The sequence below is a fragment of the Elgaria multicarinata genome, chromosome 9, assembly GCF_023053635.1.
Source record: "Elgaria multicarinata webbii isolate HBS135686 ecotype San Diego chromosome 9, rElgMul1.1.pri, whole genome shotgun sequence".
Taxonomy (NCBI): domain Eukaryota; kingdom Metazoa; phylum Chordata; class Lepidosauria; order Squamata; family Anguidae; genus Elgaria; species Elgaria multicarinata.
The window spans coordinates 86,027,267-86,047,910 of record NC_086179.1 but is presented as its reverse complement, the minus strand read 5'-3'; the positions used below and the strand labels follow the sequence as shown (position 1 = coordinate 86,047,910).

Here is a 20,644-nt window from a genome sequence, read left to right as displayed (position 1 = left end):
GGTGGTGGTGCCGAATGAAATCCTTTCCCCTCCTCCACTCCAATCGGGTTCTTTAAGGTGGAGGGGGAATAACGTACTTTTTGCAGGACTCAGAAAGCTGCTTCCCCCCACACACACTAGGTGTCCTCTTTTTTGGTTTCCCAAATATGGTCACCCTATTATCGGCAGGCAAATCATCGTGAAAATGCTTCCCTGAAGGTGGGACATTTAAAACCGCCAGCTCAAAGAAATTTGGAGGTCTTCGTTTCAAAAGCTACACGGGCCATTACGACAGGTGACTAAGATGTTGGAACTTGGACTGCAGAGATTTATTTCTCAATGCTGGATTAGCCATGAAGCTCACTGGTTGCTCCCTATCACTTGTTAATGATGATGACCAAACAGAACGCCCATAAAACATCTCATTAGATTACTTTAGTTTGAATAACACATGTAAAACAAAACAAAACAGCTTCAATAGTTTTCAACACTTTTGGTAGCTGCAGGAGAAGAATCCAAAAATAGGAGTTCAAGAATCCAAAGAGTGTTTTGTCCATTGATCCTTAACAAAGGAATTCGGACTCCACGCAGGTGATGGCCACTTAACAGCTTAATTAGTTCTTTACAGCTGTCTGGCAGGGCATTTAACACTCGCCTGCAGCAGGCCTCCTTTTCCCTTTTAGCTAAAAGATGAGCTGGAAGGGAGACTGGCTTGGGACCACAATACCTGACGGAACACCTCTCCCGACGTGAATATACCCGGTCACTACGTCCAACATCTAAGGTCCTCCTCCAGGTGCCTACTCCGAGAGAGGCTCAGAGTGTGGCAACGAGGGACAGGGCCTTTTCGGTGGTGGCCCCCAGACTATGGAATGATCTCCCTGATGAGGCTCGCCTGGCGCCAACGCTGCTATCTTTCCGGTGCCAGGTTAAGACTTTCCTCTTTGCCCAGGCATATGGCGGCACATCTTAATCACCCACATGTTTAGTTTTTTTAACGGTTTTTAATGCTTTATGTGTGTATGTTCCGTGTTTTAGAATTTTAAATTTTGTATACTCGTTTTTATCTCAATTTTAGAATTTCTGTAAACCACCCAGAGAGCCCTGGCTATGGGGGCGGTATATAAGAGAAATAAATAAATAAATAAATAAATGCTGAAGGTTACACTGCACAGGTAATTCTCTGTGCCAACATGCAACACAAACAGACTCAAGACCTGACCAAGCTGCAGGCCTTCTAATGCACACACAGTTCTCCATGCAATCTGGGGCTTCTGCTTCCCGTCCATTTTGGGGAATCATATGGGCTTCCTTTGGCCAGATCTACACCAAGCAAGATATTGCACTATGAAAGCGGTATATGGTATGTGTCATAGGCCCCAGCACTTCTCAGTGCACTTCAGTACCGTTATAAAGCAGTAGTGTGGCTCCTGCCTCTTATTTACCGCTTTCGTAGTGGAATATCCTGCTAGTTGCAGATCTGGCCTTTGTCCTGTTATACATACCATTTGGGAGTAAGGATGTAAGCCACAGGCTTTGGGTCTAGTTGGTATTTACAGCCATATAGCCTACTTTAATTAAGAGCTTCATCCCATGTACCTGTTTCCCTCGATTTATCCCCTACAGCGCTAAGCTGTCGCCGTTGTTGTTGCTACCGGGCAGCTAGATCCTTTGCATACCAGGAAATGGGTTTAAGGGGGGAAATGTAAAAAAATCCTAAATCAACGGATGACCCAATCCGATTCAAATTTGGTATGCTTAAAGCCCTCCTTAATATCTATTACTGTTACAATTTTGATGTCTTTAGCTTTAAAGCTTATGCAGATGTAAGCATTTATTTTTTCTTCAAATTCTGCTCCTGCGCCCCAGTGGCCGCTCGGAAAACAACAAATGATACCCTCGAAAACTAGTAGCAAAATAGTGCACTTCTTTTGGTTAAGAAGCGCAATTAAAGCAGGGTGCATGGGAGTACTTCACAATAAAAGCAGATTATAAACTGGAAAACTTCAGAGTACTTCACAGTCAAAGCAGATCATAAGATGGAAAACTTCTGAGACCTTTGCACGCAATTCGCAGTGATTGCACAGTATAACGCTGGTGTGATGAAGCTCTGAGTCAACCCTGAGGCAATGCCAGCTTACTCCATCACAAACAGGAGCTGGAAACCAGAACAGTTACCTGCCCAGCTGGATTACAGAGGATAGTGGTGCAATCTGGACCTGGTTTAAACTTGTTCAGTTCCTTCCAGAGATAGCCCTTTGGGGGGTTATGAGGCATCCTAGAATCCACAGCCCATACCTGCAACAACAAAATAGAAAGCAGTAAAATTACTTCTTAGATTTTCCCACAATGTAACAATGAACACATTCCCTGAATGGTTGGGCTTCCTGTCCAACTTCATCCTGGAAGTTGGACTCCAACTCCAAGTATGCCATGCTGGGAATTGTAGTCCAACACCTCTAGAGGGAACCAGGTTGGGTAAGTCTGCATTAGACTATGGTTACAAGTATTGCATGTAATGTGTAGTTTGGGAATCGGGCCCGGGTGGACATTATTAAATTGTTTACATTACTCTACGCCACTCGTGTGGCGCAGAGCGGTAAAGCAGCAGTTTCTGCAGCTGAAACTCTCCCCACGGCCTGAATTCGATCCCAGTGGAAGCTGGTTCTCAGGCAGCCGGCTCAGGTCGACTCAGCCTTCCATCCTCCCGAGGTTGGTAAAATGAGTAACCAGTTAGCTGGGGGAAAGGTAATAATGGCCAGGGAAGGTAACGGCAAACCACCTCGCTATAAGGCCTGCCAAGAAAACGTCAGCGAAAGCTGGCATCCCTCCAAGAGTCAGTAATAACTCAGTGCTTGCATGAGAGGTTCCTTTCCTTTCCTTACTTTAATACATCCATCCGGGGGTTCCCCCCCACCCCCATACACATGGAAGAAACAAAAATTATAGCTAAAGTTCTAATACCTTCCGCACTGTCTGGAAACTAATCTTTCCCTATGCTATCTTTGTCTAGCCTGATGGGGAATGTATGTGAAAACCCTCAATAGCAGAGTAAGCTCTAGAAGTACTGTTTATATAAGGAAATTCAACACATCTACCAAATATGAATGGCCCATCGCCTTGATATTCAGTGTAAGCAAGGTTTCCAAATGTTGACATGTAAAATATTGTCTATTTGGATGGGAACTACATTGTGTTATAGCAGTACAATTCGAGGTGACCCTTTTTATTTCACTCACCGTTACTGAAGATTTAGCCTTCATTCTGATCTTCGGGGGGAATTTGAAAATGGCTATTGGATGGCCGTTGCAGTTCTGCTGGAGTGTATAATCTCCAATGCTCTCTTCTTTATCAGGAGAACTGTTAATTATCTTCACATAATGACCAGCTGAATGAACTTCAACAATTTTAAGGTTCCCAATAGCACTAAAAATAAGAACAGAAGAAAAATTGGGTAAGAGCGTCTCAAGCTGCTTGGGACAATGATCTCTATAATCAAATGGGGATTATTGGTACAGGAAAATTGGAATTACCATCTTAATAATAATAATAATAATGATGATGATGATGATAATAATAATAATAATAATAATGCATTTACACATGCAACTCTAACCAATGGGTAGCACTGCCAGACAGCAGAGCAAGACACTTGCTCAGGATACTGGGGTATCCACCAGGAGCCATTACTGCTATCTTTACTCTCACTTCGGGCTTGGCTAGGTTAAAGGCAGAATTTTCAGCCTTCTATGTACCCACAGCAAGTGTACACCCCAGAATCCTTTTCAGTAACTGGAAAGAGGTTGGAAGTTGGACATGTGGTTTCTGACCTAGCAGGCCTCCATGCCACCAGAGAGGGCATCCTTGAGGACTTATTTTTCAGCTTGTAGGTCACATCCCATTCCATCCCTTGCTAGCCGAATTTAAACTCCCTCTCTCTCAGCTTCATCGCATGTACCTGTTTCCCTCGAATTATCCCCATAGTGTAAAGCTGTTGTTGTTGTTAGCTAAATCACACCCCGGGCAGTGGCGCGCCTAAGATCCTTTGAATACCAGGAAAAGAATTTAAGGGGAGAAATGTAAAAAATCATAAAAAATCAATGAATGACCCAATCCGATTCAAATTTGGTATGCTGAAAGCCCTCCTTAATATCTATTACTGTGCCAATTTTGATGTCTTTATCTTTAAAACTTACGCAGATGTAAGCGTTTGTTTGATTTGTAGTTTAAACATATCAAATCCTCCTCCCGCGCCCCCAGTGGCTGCTCAGAGAACAACAAAAGATTCGTTCTTAAAGGGGTAGTAAAATACGACGCTTCTTTTGGCTAAGAAGCACAATTAAAGCAGGATGCATGGGAGTACTTCACAATCAAAGCAGATTATAAGCTGGAAAACTTCGGAGTCCTTTGCACGCAATTCACAGCGATTGCACAGCATAACGCTGGTGTGATGAAGCTATTTCTCTCTTTCTCTCTCTCCTCCCCCCAATAAATGCTTTCTCCTTGCTCAAGAGCCCGTTAAAAAGTCGAAAGAGTTCCACTGCACTGGAAGTCAGACCCATAAGCATGGTGGTGGTGGTGAGCAGTTATCTCCACCTGTGCACTAAGATCTTCAACAGGTCCCTTTCTTCGGGTTCCTCATCATCGCCATTGCAGCTAACAGAAGTTTACAACCATGAATAAGAATTAAACTCCCAGGCACACGTAAGGGGAACTGGCATCCGCATGACATTCCTGCCTTGTACGGTTGACAGACCTAATGACTGCTGATGCTCCCTTTGAGACAAGGAACAAGGAAATCCTTCCGTGAAAAACAGAATGCAATTTGCACAAAACATGGAACCGAAAGAAGTAGGCGGCTGCCTCGTCTCTCTTGCACTGTTTAGTCACACTTATCTTCCCCATATCCACTTTTTAGAAATAGATTTATGACTATATTTTTGAGACTAAAACTGTTGTACTGTTCCTATTCTCAGTAAGAAAAAAAAAAGATACAATGTGAATTTTCAAAAATCTCTCTCTCTCTTTTATTTTTTTTACCGGAGAGGCTATCCATGTAAGCACAGGAAATAGGCCAAGACGTGCCGGCGATAGGCATCGCCAAGAGCCGATTCAATTAATTTCACTTCATTTAACTGGCTGGTCAGAGGGCTGTAACGCAATCCTTCCTCTGGGATGGCACAGTGAGATCTCGTTTCTGCCATGCAACTGACATCTGTGAGGCCAACAAAACATTATTTCCTGTGGCTGACGGAGGAGTGGGGCCGAAATTCAGGCGTCTCCAGCCTTGCCCTCAAATGCTGGTTGAGTCAGGGGACATCCGGGGCTTGGGGGGTCTTTAGATGTGCTGATTCAGCACATCTTATACCCTCAAATCACACACTTTCATACTGAAAGCTTCATCCCACATACCTGCTTCCCTCGGATTATCCCCGTAGCGCTAAGCTTTCGCGGTTGTTGTTTTTGCTACCAGGCGACAGCGATCCTTTGCATACCAGGAGGTGAGTTTAAGGGGGGAAATGTAAAAAACCATTAAAAAAAATCAACGGATGACCCAATTCAATTCAAATTTGGTATGCTTAAAGCTCTCCCTAATATCTATTACTGTGCCGATTTTGGTGTCTTTATCTTTAAAGCTTACGCAGATATAAGCATTTCTTTAAAATCCTGCTCCTGCGCCCCAGCGGCGGCTCGGAAGATACACTCAAAAAGTAGGGGCTAAATACGGTGAATCTTTTGGCTTTATTGCACAATTAAGGCAGGATGCATGGGAGGACTTCACAATCAAAGCAGATTATAAGGTGGAAAACTTCTGAGTCCTTTGCATGCAATTCGCAGTGATTGCACAGTAGAACGCTGGTGTGGTAAAGCTCTGAGTCTGCTGGATGCACATAGCAGTTACCAGGTCTGAGAAAGTGATGGCATGTTGGAGGAACAGCCACTGCAAGCCTTGTATTAAATCTGTTTGGCACCTGCCAAAGACTAGCATGGAATCAATAAGCCATATATAAAAAAATCTCATGCAAAAGAATGCGGTGGAGGAGTATAGACAAGGATATTTGTTTTATGAACCACACATTAAGAGCCCTGCACGCAGAGTTACTTTTGCCCGCAAGCTGCCTGCGTTTCTTTGAATCACGACATTCCAGCAGCGGCTTACAGCTGAATTCTTTATTATGATGAGATGGGAAAGATTTAAGGGACATGGGGGTATGGAATCAGGGCCAAGGTGTTGGCACAAATTATTTTTCAGCCTGTGCTACCTATTCAGCCTCTCTCTCCAATTAAACAGCCAGATATGATTTACCAAAAAACATTAGCCCATATCTGATAGCAGAGCCAGGGAAGATGGAGCCAGAGTATAAGCTGGTAGGAAAGGAAGGAAAGGAACCTCTCGTGCAAGCACTGAGTCATTACTGACTCTTGGAGGGACGCCAGCTTTCGCTGACATTTTCTTGGCAGGCCTTATAGCGGGGTGGTTTGCCGTTGCCTTCCCCGGCTGTTATTACCTTTCCCCCAGCTAACTGGGTACTCATTTTACCGACCTCAGGAGGATGGAAGGCTTAGTCGACCCGAGCCGGCTGCCTGAAACCAGCTTCCGTTGGGATCGAACTCAGGCCGTGGGGAGAGTTTTGGCTGCAGAAACTGCTGCTTTACCACTGCGCCACACGAGACTCATAAGCTGGTAGGAAGGGCCAAAACCAGTCCACAATGTAGCATAATGAATAGCCCTAGTCCCCATTTGAAATTACATGGATGTAATTGCATTTGCTCACATTCATCCATGTGATAGCATTTGCTCACCTAAATCCATGTGATAGCATTTCCTCATCGACTTCCATGTAATTGCATTTGCTCGTCGATATCCATGTAATTACATTTCCTTGAGATATCTATGTGATTGTATTGCTTGCCGTTATCCATATAATGGCATTTGCTCACCAATATCCATGTGATTGCATTTGCTCACCAATATCCATGTGATTGCATTTGCTCGCAGACATCCATGTGATTGCATTTGCTCACATTCATCCCTCACTACCCTTGCCTCTCTCTTTCCTGTCTTCTATCTGCGCTGCTGCCCGGGGTATGATTTAGCTAACAACAACAACAACTTTACGCTGTAGGGGATAATTCGAGGGAAACAGATACATGGGATGAAGCCTTTAATCTCCTTCCAACCCACCTCTGGAACACCTTTTTGGACTTACCAACGTTAGAGATCCAGTATCGAAGGATCACTCTACGTTTCAGGCCTCTAGAATGTGTTTGTGAACTCTCCTCTGCACTTACATTGTCTGTCTTTTCTGCGAGATGCAACGGAGGAAGACAGGCCTCCTGTCACTTTAATAGCCACATAAGGCTTCATCCCACGTACCCGTTTCCCTCGAATCATCCCCATAGTGTAAAGCTGTCATTGTTGTTGGCTAAATCACACCCCGGGCGGTGGCACTCCTAAGATCCTTTGCATACCAGGAAAAGGGTTTAAGGGGGGGAAATGTAAAAAATAATTTTAAAAAATCAACAGATGTCCCAATCTGATTCAAATTTGGTATGCTGAAAGCCCTCCTTAATATCTATTACTGTGCCAATTTTGATGTCTTTATCTTTAAAACTTACGCAGATGGAAGCATTAGTTTAATTGGTAGTTTAAACATATCAAATCTTCCTTCTGTGCCCCCAGCGGCCGCTCGGAGAACAACAAAAGATTCGCTCTTAAAGGGGTAGTAAAATAGTACGGTTCTTTTGGCTAAGAAGCACAATTAAAGCACGGTGCACGGGAGTACTTCACAGTCAAAGCAGAATATAAGCTGAAAAACTTCGGAGTCCTTTGCATGCAATTCACAGTATGACACTGGTGTGATTAAGCTCACTGTCCATGCAGCCGCAGCCTCCCTCTGCCCTGCATGAGAAGGTGTTCTGCCTTAATTCATTTCCTTTTTCTACTCGGCTACTAAAAGTACAAGAACCCTCCTGCATTCCTTTCCAAGCAGTCATCCCTAATCTCGTATTTATACCCTAATTCAGCTTTCCCCCTTGTATTTTCCTAAAAAGAGCTCAGAAGTAAGAAAAGCTTGTAGTGCAGAAAATAAAGGGGGCTGGACTTGCCCTGCAGTTTGTCCCCACCATCTGGCATTCAGAGTTTTCCTCTGCAAGGAACCCAGGCGCCTGTAGCTGAAGTAAAAGAAATTCCTTGGGCCTCTGGGTGGGACAACCCCACCACTACAAGCTCCATCCCACGAGCATTTTATTGCACGGTCGTTACTGGGCACTCACAGAGTTTGCTCAGGTCCCTCCCATGATATCGTCTGCCTCTCACGCGGCTTCCGCCCCTTCTGGCCTTCCTCCCGTGACAAAAAAACCACCCCTCATTAAATCTGATGTTTTTTTAAACTGAGAATTGCTGCTCTCGCCTGCTGTGTGCAGCAGAAGCAGCGCCATTAGAACAGCGGACTCAATGGGCCTCGTGCTCGTTGTGCACTTCCTCTTTTGAAAAGAGGAAGTAACTGAGGAACAAAAACATGGGCGGAGAAGCGAAGGTAGGGAGCGTCTTAACCCCCGGTGTGATGGAGCTTTACATCACAATAGTACCTGCATGCCGAAGAGTTGTAGTAGTCGGGTGGAACATGTAGCCGTCCTGCTTTCTCCACCAGTTCTGGAGATGCTTTCCTGGAGTCAGCGAATAAAGCTCTGATGTAGTCCTGACCATGTCCGAGTGCATCGCTCCCAAGGCTGGAAGTGCTGGAGCAAGGAAGGTATTGGTTTTGTAGTAATAAGCTGCCATCGTTGGGAGCTGTTAAGCAAAAGAATAACAGAGTAGGAAAATATCAGAAAGAAAGAGAGAGAAAGAGAGAGAGAGGTGTCTCTCTCATATATAGATAGATAGATAGATAGATAGATAGAGAAAGATATATATATATAATATATATATATATATATATATATATATATATATATATATATATATACACACACACACACACACATAAAGAGAGACTATAACATTCAGAACCTATTATGGAAAAGAATTTGCATAATCTAATTTACTTTCTTTTGGTTCCATCGTTAATGTGAAATGATGCTTGTTCCCTGAGCCTCTCCCGCAAACCTATGGCTATAAAATGAGACACAGCTGGTAAAGTGAATATTTTTGCTAGTGACATGTAGATTTATTACCTTGCTGGAATTACCTTCAGTAGCGAAACCATAATAAATTGGGCCATCAGTGGAATAGTTGCTCCCTTGATATTGCTGCTGTGTGGTGGCTGGGAAGTGTAGCATCAGCTGGGAGCCAGAAATGAATCTATTGGACCTTCTTCTTCCTACAGAATGATGGTGTTTATGTCCCCTAATAAGGTTCCTAGAATTTCCCCCCTCCCTTTCACCATTTCCCAACAATTGGGCAGTTGGGGCATTTGTCCTGAGCACCAAATGAAACATTATCTTCATGGGAGGCAATGACCTGAAGCAAACCCGCAGGATGGGTGACTGACTTGCAGACAATCCTTTTGAAAACAGTCTGAAGATGGTGGAAGTGGTCTGTATGAGCAAACAAAGTATAGGAGCAGTGGAGAGAGAGAGAGAGATGATGGGTTGTATCCAGTGGTGTACTTTCTGCCATCAGAATGGACACTGCTAGCAGATCAAATTTTCCCTCCCTGCTGAAGCCCCCTACATGCATCCCAGTTCTGCTCCAGAAGATTTGAGTACCCTTTGGAGCGGATCTGGAGTGTGTGCAGGGGCCCAGGGAGATGCAAGAAGCAGGAGGGAAGGATACTTTTGTGGGACAAGCAGAAGTCCACTTGCGTAATGTGGGATTTAGCCCCAAATTAGCACAACGTGGATTATTTCGATATTTTGAGATCCAGTGCAGCTGTAATGAAAAATTCACTGCGTCTTGAGGCTTTGCAGTTCTGGCCGGGACTTCAAGTGAGTTTCAGCATGGAGTTGAGGAATGGGTCCCTCTATCTGTCCAAGGCAATAGCCTTCTCAGTGGTGTCAATCATCTCTGAAGAAGCAACTCGCGAAACAGGTTGAAAATATACCGGAAGCCTGTATTTTTCAATATATATAAAACATTGTAAAAACGGCTTATTTCTTCTGCATAAAATATTTCTGCTCAGCACTGTGCTCCTTCATCATCGACTGTTTACTTGTGTCATCTCAGCCTCAGCAATAATGTATAAAATTCAAATAATTGTTATAGGCGATAAAAAAATTATATGTGATAAAAGATAAAAATTATTCTCTCATCCCAGTTTTGTATATTATTGTAAGTTTAGCAGTTGTGTGCCCTGTGCAATACATAATTGTTTGACTTTGTCAATGGCTGCCTCCTACATTGGTTTTCTAATACCCTAGGAAAAGCCTTAATTATGCTGCCGCCTCTTCCTCCGTCTCTTCTGACCAGGTAGCTACACTAGGAGTTTCGGGGCGCCCTGAAGCGCTTTCGGGGCGCCCCGAAGACTGTGTGTGGAAGCCCCCTAGAGAAGAAGCACTTTTTAAAATAGAACACACCAATGGCCACACAAAGATAACCACATAGTCTGGTTCTGTAAACTTACATGTTTACTCAGATGTAAGTCTTAATGGGTTCAATGGGGTTATTTCCAGGAAAGTCAATATAGGAGTGAACCCTTAGTCCTGATAGCTGGAGCGCCTTTGTCTACATTGTTCCTTACTTTCCTCGTTTTAAGAGAGTTTAGTGCAGCTTTGCAGTCAGTGCTCATGCATCTGAGGACCAACCCAGTTTTCATAAAGGGGAAAAAAAGAGGTCGTCCCTTAGAACTTAATGAAAAGCTTTCCTTTAAAGCAGGGGTGGACACCATTGCTTTAACGAGGATGATCAGGGGTCTAGAAACAAAGCCCTGTGAAGAGAGACTGAAAGAACTGGGCCTGTTTAGCCTGGAGAAGAGAAGATTGAGGGGTTAGCACTCTTCAAATACTTAAAAGGTTGTCACACAGAGGAGGCCCAGGATCTCTTCTCGATCCTCCCAGAGTGCAGGACATGGAATAACGGGCCCAAGTTACAGGAAGCCAGATTCCAGCTGGACATCAGGAAAAATTCCTAACTGTTAGAGCAGTACAACAATGGAACCAATTACCTAAGGAGGTCGTGGGCTCTCCCACACTAGAGGCATTCAAGAGGCAGCTGGACAGCCATCTACCAGGTGTGCTTTAAGGTAGATTCCTGCAAATGAGCAGGCGGTTGGACTCGATGGCTTTAGAGGCCCCTTCCAACTCTACTATTCTATGATTCTATGAACCTTTTTGGCCCTGAGAGCTGCATCGGGAGGTGCTGGCCAGGGGCCACCCATCACATTCTCTCTCTCTCTCTCTCTCTCTCAATCACACACACACACGCACACACACACACACACAGGTCTGAGGAATCCCTGGGGTTTCTTTTGCTAGTTCTAGCAAGGGAATCCATTGCCTGTCTCTGATCTCTCATCAGATAAAGGAAGGGTTTCTGTTGCTAGCACAGGAAACCTGAGTTAGTGCTGCTGCAGAGGCAGATACAGGTAGGTGTGTGTGGGGTGTGTGTGTTGGGGTGAGCATATGGTCCTGGGCTATGATTTTTGAACCTCTGCTTTAAAGGGCAATTTTGTACAAGGTCTCCCAGTAGCCTGGGGAAGGGATGTCTTCATTTTTTAAAAAGCCCTCTCACTTACCTAAAGATTTGTCTAGTGTCACAAGTGATGATACAGGAAATCTGACCATTCTGGATGATGACTTTCTAGGTAACAGGGTCACTGCTGAGGTGGAGTGCAGGAACCGCGAATACAGTACTTTCTCCGAAGGCTTGGCTGTGATGCTGGCTTTGGAACCTGAGTTATACTGGAACTGGACCGGAGCAGGGGGCAACAGGCAGTACGCGGCCTCAGTTCTGTATGGACATTAAAAACCAACCTGGTGAAATTGCATTATTTTCAATTAGTCTAAGATAAGCTCTTTCCTGCTTAAGGACAATGCATGTTCTGCCCACTATTATGTAGTTCTACAGTTATATAACATCCATCAGGCAACAGAATAAGTCCTGGTCTGCTCTAAGTAGGACTAACATTGGATACAATTCTCTACATGCAACACTATACACACATTATGAGTAAGACAGAGCTGTAAACGCTGAGTTGGATTTTTAATATAATTTCTTGTAGCTCTTAATGGTAAAATGCTTTTTATTGGTCTGCGGAAATGTTTTACACCGCTGCTTTTAGCTAAATGTTTGTATATATTGATTTAAAATGATTTAAAATCGTTTGTAAGCTGTACATTTTGAAAGCCAGCATATACACACTTAGATGTAAATAATTAAGTATAGTGGTTAGAGTTTTGGACTGGGACTCAAAAGATCCGGGTTCTAGTCTCACTCAGCTGTGCAGCCCACTGGATGATTTTGGGCTAACCACTGACTAGCCACCTCGAGTTCCTTGCAAGAGGATAAAAGGCAGGATATAGTTGTAAAAATACATACATACATACTACATGGCTGGGGAAAGATTATATTTTTTAGAGAGTTTGATGACACCGCTACCATTGATTATAGAAAACATGTGGTACAGTGAATATCCAAAATCGGGTGAATGTTGCCATTCAGAACTCACCAAATTCAAAGTACTGATGCTCAACTTGCTATGGTTAGGGATCAGAGTACTTGAGGCTCAGCCTGGGACTGCGGAAAAAATGGGGCCAAAGGAGAGGGCTCTGTCCCAGGGCAAGGGAGGGATGATCCCTCCCTGATCCCCTGTGCGTCATGTGGAGTGTTAGTGCGATAAATACTGCAGTTGCTGTCACCACTTAATTGCATCTTCCCTTGAGCTTGTAATGTTATTGAATCTTCCCAGCATGGGATACTCTCCATTTTGGATTTGGGAACATTTGACTCTAATGCAGTGCTATCTGGCAACATTTATGCAGACATTTATGCATGGTGTGGAGAATGTGGCTAGGGAGACATTTTTCTCCCTCTTTCAAAATACTAGAAATCGGGGTCACCCCATGAAGCCGATTGGTGGGAGATCCAGGACAAATAAAAGGAAGGACTTCTTCACACAGCGCATGGTTAAACTCTGGAATTCACTACCACAAGATGTAGTGATGGCCACCAATCTGGATGGTTTTAAAAGGGGGTTGGATAAATTCCTGGAGGCGAAGGCTATCAATGGCTACTGGCCCTGATGGTTGTGGGCTATCTCCAGTTTCAAGGCAGTAAGCCTGTGTGCACCAGTTGCTGGGGAACATGGGTGGGAGGGTGCTGTTGCACCATGTCCTGCCTTGTTGGTCCCTGGCCAATGGCTGGTTGGCCACAGGGTGAACAGAGTGCTGGACTAGATGGACCCTTGGTCTGATCCAGCATCAGGGCACTTCTTAGGTTCTTATTTCAAATCATCCAGAGATTTACTAGTGGATTCCAATCTAACTTCTGCTCCCCCGTTTTAGATTGTACTTTTCATGTTTAAAAAACACACTGAGAACAGAGATTTCAGAACGTATTACATTGGTTTTATTTACATACAGCAGCATTTACATGAATACCATTAAATATGAATAGCCCAGATAATGTTGACACATAAGCAAGAGCAAAGGGAGAAAGAGAAGAAGAAAAAGGTACTATTAGCTCTTTACTATTAGCTGTTGCACCATGTCCTGCTTGTTCATCCCTGGCCGATGACTGGTTGACCACTGTGTGAACAGAGTGCTGGACTAGATGGACCCTTGGTCTGATCCAGCATCAGGGCACTGCTTATGGTCTTATGTTCTTTAATTTGCATAGCTTTCCACTTTGATTCTTTGGTGCAAAAATTGGATTTCTATCATGGCCTGCTTAAGGCTATCATCGACACATCAGATAAAATGGGCTATTTATACATATTTGTACATGCTGTCTTTTATCGTCTTCCGTTGGCCAGTGGACATGTAAACACATCCGCTAAAGCAGTCTGTAAAAGTTGTACATAAAGTTGTTTGGTACTGAAAGAGGTGCCAAAAATTACACAGAGAGACGAGGAAAAATCTGTTTGCATGAGTGTTCATGCATGACACATTTCATTTATAACACAGTCCAGGCTGGCGCAACTTTAACGCTCATTTCAGGTCACCATTTTTGGAAAACTTTTTCCTTCCACAATAAAAGCATCTGGGTTTGTTTAACTGAAAGTGAATCTCTCTCATCTACAAAGGTTATTTTTTTTTAAAAAAAGAAACCTTTGCTGGTACAAGTAAGGTGGGTTGTTTTTTTTAAAAAAAATTGTGGGTTGTTGTGAATGCAGCGGTGTGCTAGTATATGCTACCCAGTCTCTCCCACTCAGTGGGAGTGGATAAACAACCCAGGGTTGTTTAGCATATCCAAATACGGATCTTTGGCTTGTCTTTCCCCCAAAAAACCAGAGAAACAATCCTAGAACAAACCATAGGTTCTTTCTCTGATTTGTTGGGGGAGAGGCAAGCCAGAGATCTGGGTTGGGGCACAACACTAAGCAACCTAGGGATGGACTGTGTCTGGGTTGCTCACCCACTCCCACTTGCAGAGGGAGCAACCAGGCATGCACTAACACGATGCCTTGTACACAACAACTCACCATTTTAAAAAATTGTGGATTGTCAAGATGTGTAAACTGGCTACAGAGTCATTTGAGCTGCCTCGGCATGTGATTATATGCAGGGTACAGGCAAATCTATCTTTCCGAAGTAAGGCCATGTTAGCTGGTGCCAGAGACTGAGGGCCAAACCAGGTATTACTTTTAATGAATGGTTAGCAACCATGCCTGGGTTAAAAAACAAAAATTAATACCAAGCCTGGGTCAGGGCAGGGGTCAACAGGAGCATCAGAAGTGCCATGCTGGATCAGACCAAGGGTCCATCTAGTTCAGCACTCTGTTTGCACAGTGGCCAACCAGCCATCGGCCAGGGACCAACAAAGCAGGACATGATGAAATAGCACCCTCCCACCCATGTTCTGCAGCAACTGGGGCATATAGGCTTATTGCCTCGGAGGCAGCATATAGCCATCAGGGCTAGTAGGACAGCAGCATGCAAGGAGCAGCGGTTTAATCGTTCCCTTCCTAGCTGTGATGATGACAAAAATGCCTCCCGATTGCAACTTGTACATGCCTGCCTTAGGTGTGAAAAAAATTGTGGAATCTAAAGCACTCTCTCTCTCTCTCTCTCTCTCTCTCTCTCTCTCTCTCTCTCTCTCTCTCTCTCGGGGGCTGGGTTGGTGCCACCTCCCTTTCAAACCCCACGCTTTCCATCTCCTGGGGCAGTGTTGGGTAATTCTGACACTGAGAAGGGAATGTGGGGTTTCTGGGTGGCCATCCGGGTACTGGAGTCCCCCTGCCCTCTTCCTGGTGGAAGGCGACCAATGGCCAGTGGCATTCCACCAGGCACTGCCCCCTGGTGGATCCCAGATTGGCCCTGGAGAAATGTCAGAAGGTGGAAGTCCGACCTTTTCAAACCGCAGCATCGCAGGAAAGCCCATCAGTGGCTACGAAGCTGCGCCACAACACAGATCCACAGCCACCACGAGGCTTTCTCTGCATATAGACACCCCCTCCCTTCTTTTAAAAATGGAAGTCCAATTAGGATCTTGAACCTTATTTATGCAAATTGTTTCAGGCACTGTCGCCATAGCATTGACATATAAATAAGAGAGAAGTCAGAGAAATACGGCATAAAAAAGTAGCAGACGAGGCGCCTTACCCTGTAACATGTCCAAGTGTGCTTTTCAGTGAAGTGATTTCTTGTTGCAGGGAAGCATTGTTTTCCTGAATAGCATCTAAAGCTTTTAACTTGGATAGAAGTTGGTCTTGTATATCCTTTAAAAAAATAAAAGCAGGGAGTAGGGAAGAAGACAGTTGTGGTATTAAACCATCTGTGGTAAGAGTTTCATATATATGGGAAAGTTTCATTTATGTGTGTGTTAATCCAGTGGATATGAATTGATGCATGACAGATCGTGTCCTTTCTAAAGACACATAGGGCATGTCTACACCAGCCATTTACCCCGGGATCATATCTGTGCATGCAAATAACACACAGGGAATCCCAGGAGCAGGCAGGGATGATCCCTCCATTTTCCTGGGATAATCCTTAGGTGTAGAAAGGACCTTAGATTAAAGGAAAGCATTCCACTGAGAAATTTTTCTAGACTTGCTGAACATCTTTGCTTAGACTAATCTGTGCTTCCCTCAAAATTCCTTGGGTCTTTTCATCGTTCACTTTTATGTTGAAATTTCGCTGAGAATTTCTTTCTTTCTTCTTTGCTACATTCTCTCCACCCTCTTGAATTCCCTCGGGTGTTTCATATTGCAAATTTGCCATGACGTGTCACTTCAGAGGAAATTCAGGAATGCGCTGACCTGCTTGAGAAATTTCATTGGACTTATTAAAATGTTTTGCTTCTCTTGAAATTTCTTATCTGTTTTGTCTGAGATGGAATTGCCAAATTACCCTTAAAGTGTCACTTCAGGCAGAATTGGGTGGCAACTCTATTTTGGGCGCATATATTTCAGTGCATATCTATCTATCTATCTATCCATCCCTATCTATCCATATTCTTTCATATATTAATTCATTCCATTTTACCCTATCTTTCCACCCAAGAAACTCTCAAGAAGGTTTAGATCATCATAAAACCAATTAAACCATTTGAAAATAGAAAATATCACTAGTACAGACAGCAACACAAATAGTGGGAAAATGCAGACATTATGCTCCAAAAGCCTGGGGTGGAGGCGGGGAATCCTTTGACTTCTTTTCTAAAAGTCACTAAGAAACTCGCCTTGCAGACTTCCTGAGGGAGAGCATCCCACAAGGAAGCTTCTAGAACAGAGAAGGCCCTGCTCCATGTAGAAGATGGTGAGAAGCTGCAACCTAGTCAAGTGCTTCTCCTCACAGCATGCTCACCACCCTAGTAAAGACGTGGAAAGGGAGAGAAAGATAGACAGATGCCAGCGAGGCCCCCAAGGTCCATGGGCATTTGCTCTACCATTCTGGGCCCGAATAAAACAAACCATGTGATCTAACATCATTGCATTCAGAATTTCATTTCCCAGCTCCACTCCATCGGCTGCCACTTGCAGTGACAGGAAACTCTCACCGGGATAACATCATGTCATGCAGGGGGAGGATAATTCTCCATATTATTTTTGTTCCAGCCCTAAAATACTTGGAAAGTATAAAATAAAAGCAAATGGAAGGTTGGGGTGAAACTAGAGATCACCGAATGGTTGCAACTGGATTTTTTATTCCCCCACCCACCCTCAGTTCAACCTATCCATGCCATCGAGGTTTGATTTCTTTCGTCGTGGGTTGGGAAGGAGGCCTTTTGTAATTTATGGTGAATATTTTTAGTCTGTACGTATCTGAGTAATTCAGATAAACAAAAGACAGCCAAGTTGGAAAGACGCAGGAAGAGCCCAAGCTGAGAAGGTTTCCGTTTTACCTTTCTCTGACGGTTTTGCCTGCCAGTCCTTCCTCAGTAGGATGACAGAATGTCTGCAAAGAGCCCAGCTGTGTCTGCTTTTGCCAGGGCAAACCCTTTTCCCCTTAGTGAGACCCGGTTGCGCTCAGATTTACAGACAGGCAGAGGTGGCATTGAGGGAAATCTCCCACGCCCCTATCAACTGTTTTCCTCTTGAAGTTTCCCATCATTATCTACAAAATGATATCAGGGGGAAATGTTGACTATCACCATTACATTTCCAAAACAGATTACATTGGAATGGCTCGATGTGCCTGATTTCTTTTCCACACTTCCCAGTGCACAGTCTTGGGAATATTTTAAACAGGATTTGACACTGGTGATATTTTTTCCCGGGTAGGCTAATCCTGAACGAATAAACAACAACAATCCTCATTAATACACAGACACACACACAGACACACACACACAGCCTAAAGCAAGATTCAGTTGACTATATTGTTCACACAACCAGCACTGTTTGTTTATTTCAGATGTAACTACAGTAACTAGTTCCAGTATATTGGGGGGTGGGGTATAGAGAGGCACAGGCTGATCAATTTCTGCGCAATTTGTAACTAATTCAGCAAATGTTTCTGACTCCCATTAGTTTAACAATAACAAGTAAAACTGCAAATAACAAAATGGCTGATCTTGCGCTAATTGCTTCTCTCTCGGGTTCAGTGTTCCTCAACTATAAAATATTAGTATTTTACTAATATTAGTAAAATATTAGTTGTGCTTGATTATACCTTTGTGCAGCTCTGTTAGTTTTAGAGTTTTGTGTTAGAATTCCTGATCTGAATGAACATGGTTGCAGATCTTGCATACGTAGGTATCCCAGTTGAATTTCATTTTTTATTTCGTGTATTATACGTCTATACCCGCCTCATGGCCAAAGCTGTTCAGGGTGATTCATAAACATTAAAATCAAAACCAACATTATTTTAATAATGTATGTAAGTAGTTGGTAGTAAGTAGTACATTCCACCATTTTGCATTTGGCTCCAGTTGTTGGACCTTGGGTTCTAGCAAAAAACAAAACACATCCCACAAGCCTAAAATCTTCTAGAGGCTGCCTTCCTGAAGCCACTTTGCCACTGCGTTGGAGAAAACCCCGTGGTTTCGCTCCTGCGGTGTGGGAAATCCCCACAGCAGAGGGGAAGGCAGCAGGGCCAGCACTACCATTAGGCCAACTAGGCAGCCGCCTAGGGCGCAGACCTCAGAGGGGTGCAGTACTGACCTTTAAGGGTCACAGTTTTATACAAATTAGCTGTTTTAAGAAAAAACATAATAAAAGGAAAATATAAGAGTTCAGAAACTCTTCTTGAACAGATGAATCGAAGTTGGATTTTTTTAATTTTTTTTTTGTGGAGGTGCAAGCTTGCCTTGCCTAGGGCACAAAATAGTCTGGCACCGGACCGGCCCTAGACGGCAGGCTTTCCGGGCAGAACCAGCAGCCATCGAGCTCATGGCGCCCATCCCCTGCCCGGCACTCCAGCACATTCCCTCCAGCTACTGGGAGGCTTGATCTGCCCCTGAATTCCCCCGGCTTTGATACACAGTGAGGTCACCACCAACAAATGGCATGAAGAAGGTGGTGACTGCACATTAAAAGCAAAAACTGCGGTAAGCCAGGGAGGGGAGGGGTTCTACTCAGTTTCGCTGGAAAACCCTGTGGTAGTATAAATGGCGCAGCGCCACTTCGCAGCCACTATGGGGCATACAGGCGTATAGACGGCCCTCTTGTCCCACTGATCTAAACTGAATAGTTTTTTAAATAATTAAACACACAAGGGAAGGGAAGAGAGGGAAAAGGGGAAGGAAGGAGACCAGCTTGAGAATTCCAAAATGAAAAGCTGAGCTTTTCATAGGCATTTAAAACCCTTAATGTGAAGTAGCCAGGAAGTAAAGCGTTGCAAAAAGGGAGAAAGGGCACCGTTTGGGAAATGATGTACCTGGGGTCCGAGAGGAGCAAAGAGAGTGGGAAGAGGCATGGGGAGAGAGGGGGCAAGACAATGAAGGCATCTGAAAGTCAGCAGAAGTATAAACAGAAGACAAGAATAAAACAGAGACTCGTTGTAGAGAAGAGAAAATAGGAGTAAATGCAATTAGCATTACGTGCGAACCAGGTTAATCTCTCACAGGCAGTTCTGCTGGTTAGGAACTGGATTTCCACTTGTCTGTTCTTTCTGCCACCCCTTGAAAATCAGTGCCTCTTGCAGTAGCTCATACTGGGCATAATCAATGTGTGTGTGTGGCGGGGAGTCGTAGCTCAGTGGTAGAGCACCTGCTTTGCAGGCAGAAGGTCTCAGGTTCAGTTCCTGGCATCTCCAGGTAGGGCTGGAAAAATTCCTGCCTGAAACCCTGGAGAGCTGCTGCTGCCAGTCAGTGTCAACAATACCGGGCTCTAGATGAACCACTGGTCTGACTCAGTATAAGGCAGTTCCTTATGTTTCCTATGTTCTCCTAAAGCGGCAGGTTCCACCTTCAACCTCCAATGGCCCCATTCAGAAGACACCTTAAACCATGGCTTTAACCATGATGGCTAAGCCAGAAAGCCAGGCTGTGTTCAGAAGACACCTGAAACCATGGCTTTAACCATGGTGAATAAAGCAAAAGGCCTTATTCACCATGGTTAAAGCCATGGTTTAAGGTGTCTTCTGAACAGGCCCAATGTAATGTCTGCAGAGACTTTCCAGCATTCAAGTGTACATGTGGCGGGTTGGGTGATTGGGAACCGTGGAAAGGCAGACTTCCTAATCACATGGAAAAAGCCCTCTGCACATAAAGTTGTAACGACAGGACTTTCTACAGACATTGGGTCTGTTGAGACAACATGCTAAACTACGGTTAGGCTGCTGACCCTTTTGCAGCAAATGGTTAGTGGGCATGTTTAAACCATGGTTATGTAGCCACTATGGTTAGGAATGGTTCGCATGACATACTAAGTCATGGTTCTCACAACACACTAGCTCAAAATGATTAACCACTGTGGCTTAGCGTGTCATCAGAACACGGTCAATGTATTGCAGGGCTCCCCAGTGTTTTTGGGTCCGTGCTCACATTTGGAATTTTGAAAGAATGCCATGGACACTCTCACAAAATGGCTACCAGAAGGCTTGCCCATTTATAAAACGGCTACCATATTGGACATGGCCATCTCCCAGAAGGCAAACTGGTGAGACTAAAAGAAAAGTA

At 44.2% G+C, this 20,644-nt stretch overlaps 2 protein-coding genes across 2 annotated transcripts in view; both read right to left on the bottom strand.

Annotated features, from left to right (window-relative positions):
- The window catches only part of CDC123 (cell division cycle 123), a 535,395-nt gene that overhangs the window by 242,686 nt on the left and 272,065 nt on the right, over positions 1-20,644 (bottom strand). The gene's annotated exons all lie outside the window — the stretch shown is intronic.
- LMNTD1 (lamin tail domain containing 1) overlaps positions 1-20,644 on the bottom strand; it is a 135,094-nt gene that overhangs the window by 57,266 nt on the left and 57,184 nt on the right. Inside the window, exons 3-7 of the mRNA XM_063135017.1 lie at positions 15,682-15,797; positions 11,655-11,869; positions 8,572-8,773; positions 3,219-3,405; positions 2,158-2,277 (exon numbers count right to left, since the gene is read on the bottom strand). Of these exons, the coding sequence (XP_062991087.1) occupies positions 2,158-2,277; positions 3,219-3,405; positions 8,572-8,773; positions 11,655-11,869; positions 15,682-15,797 (840 nt within the window). The remainder of the gene's footprint in view (positions 1-2,157; positions 2,278-3,218; positions 3,406-8,571; positions 8,774-11,654; positions 11,870-15,681; positions 15,798-20,644) is intronic.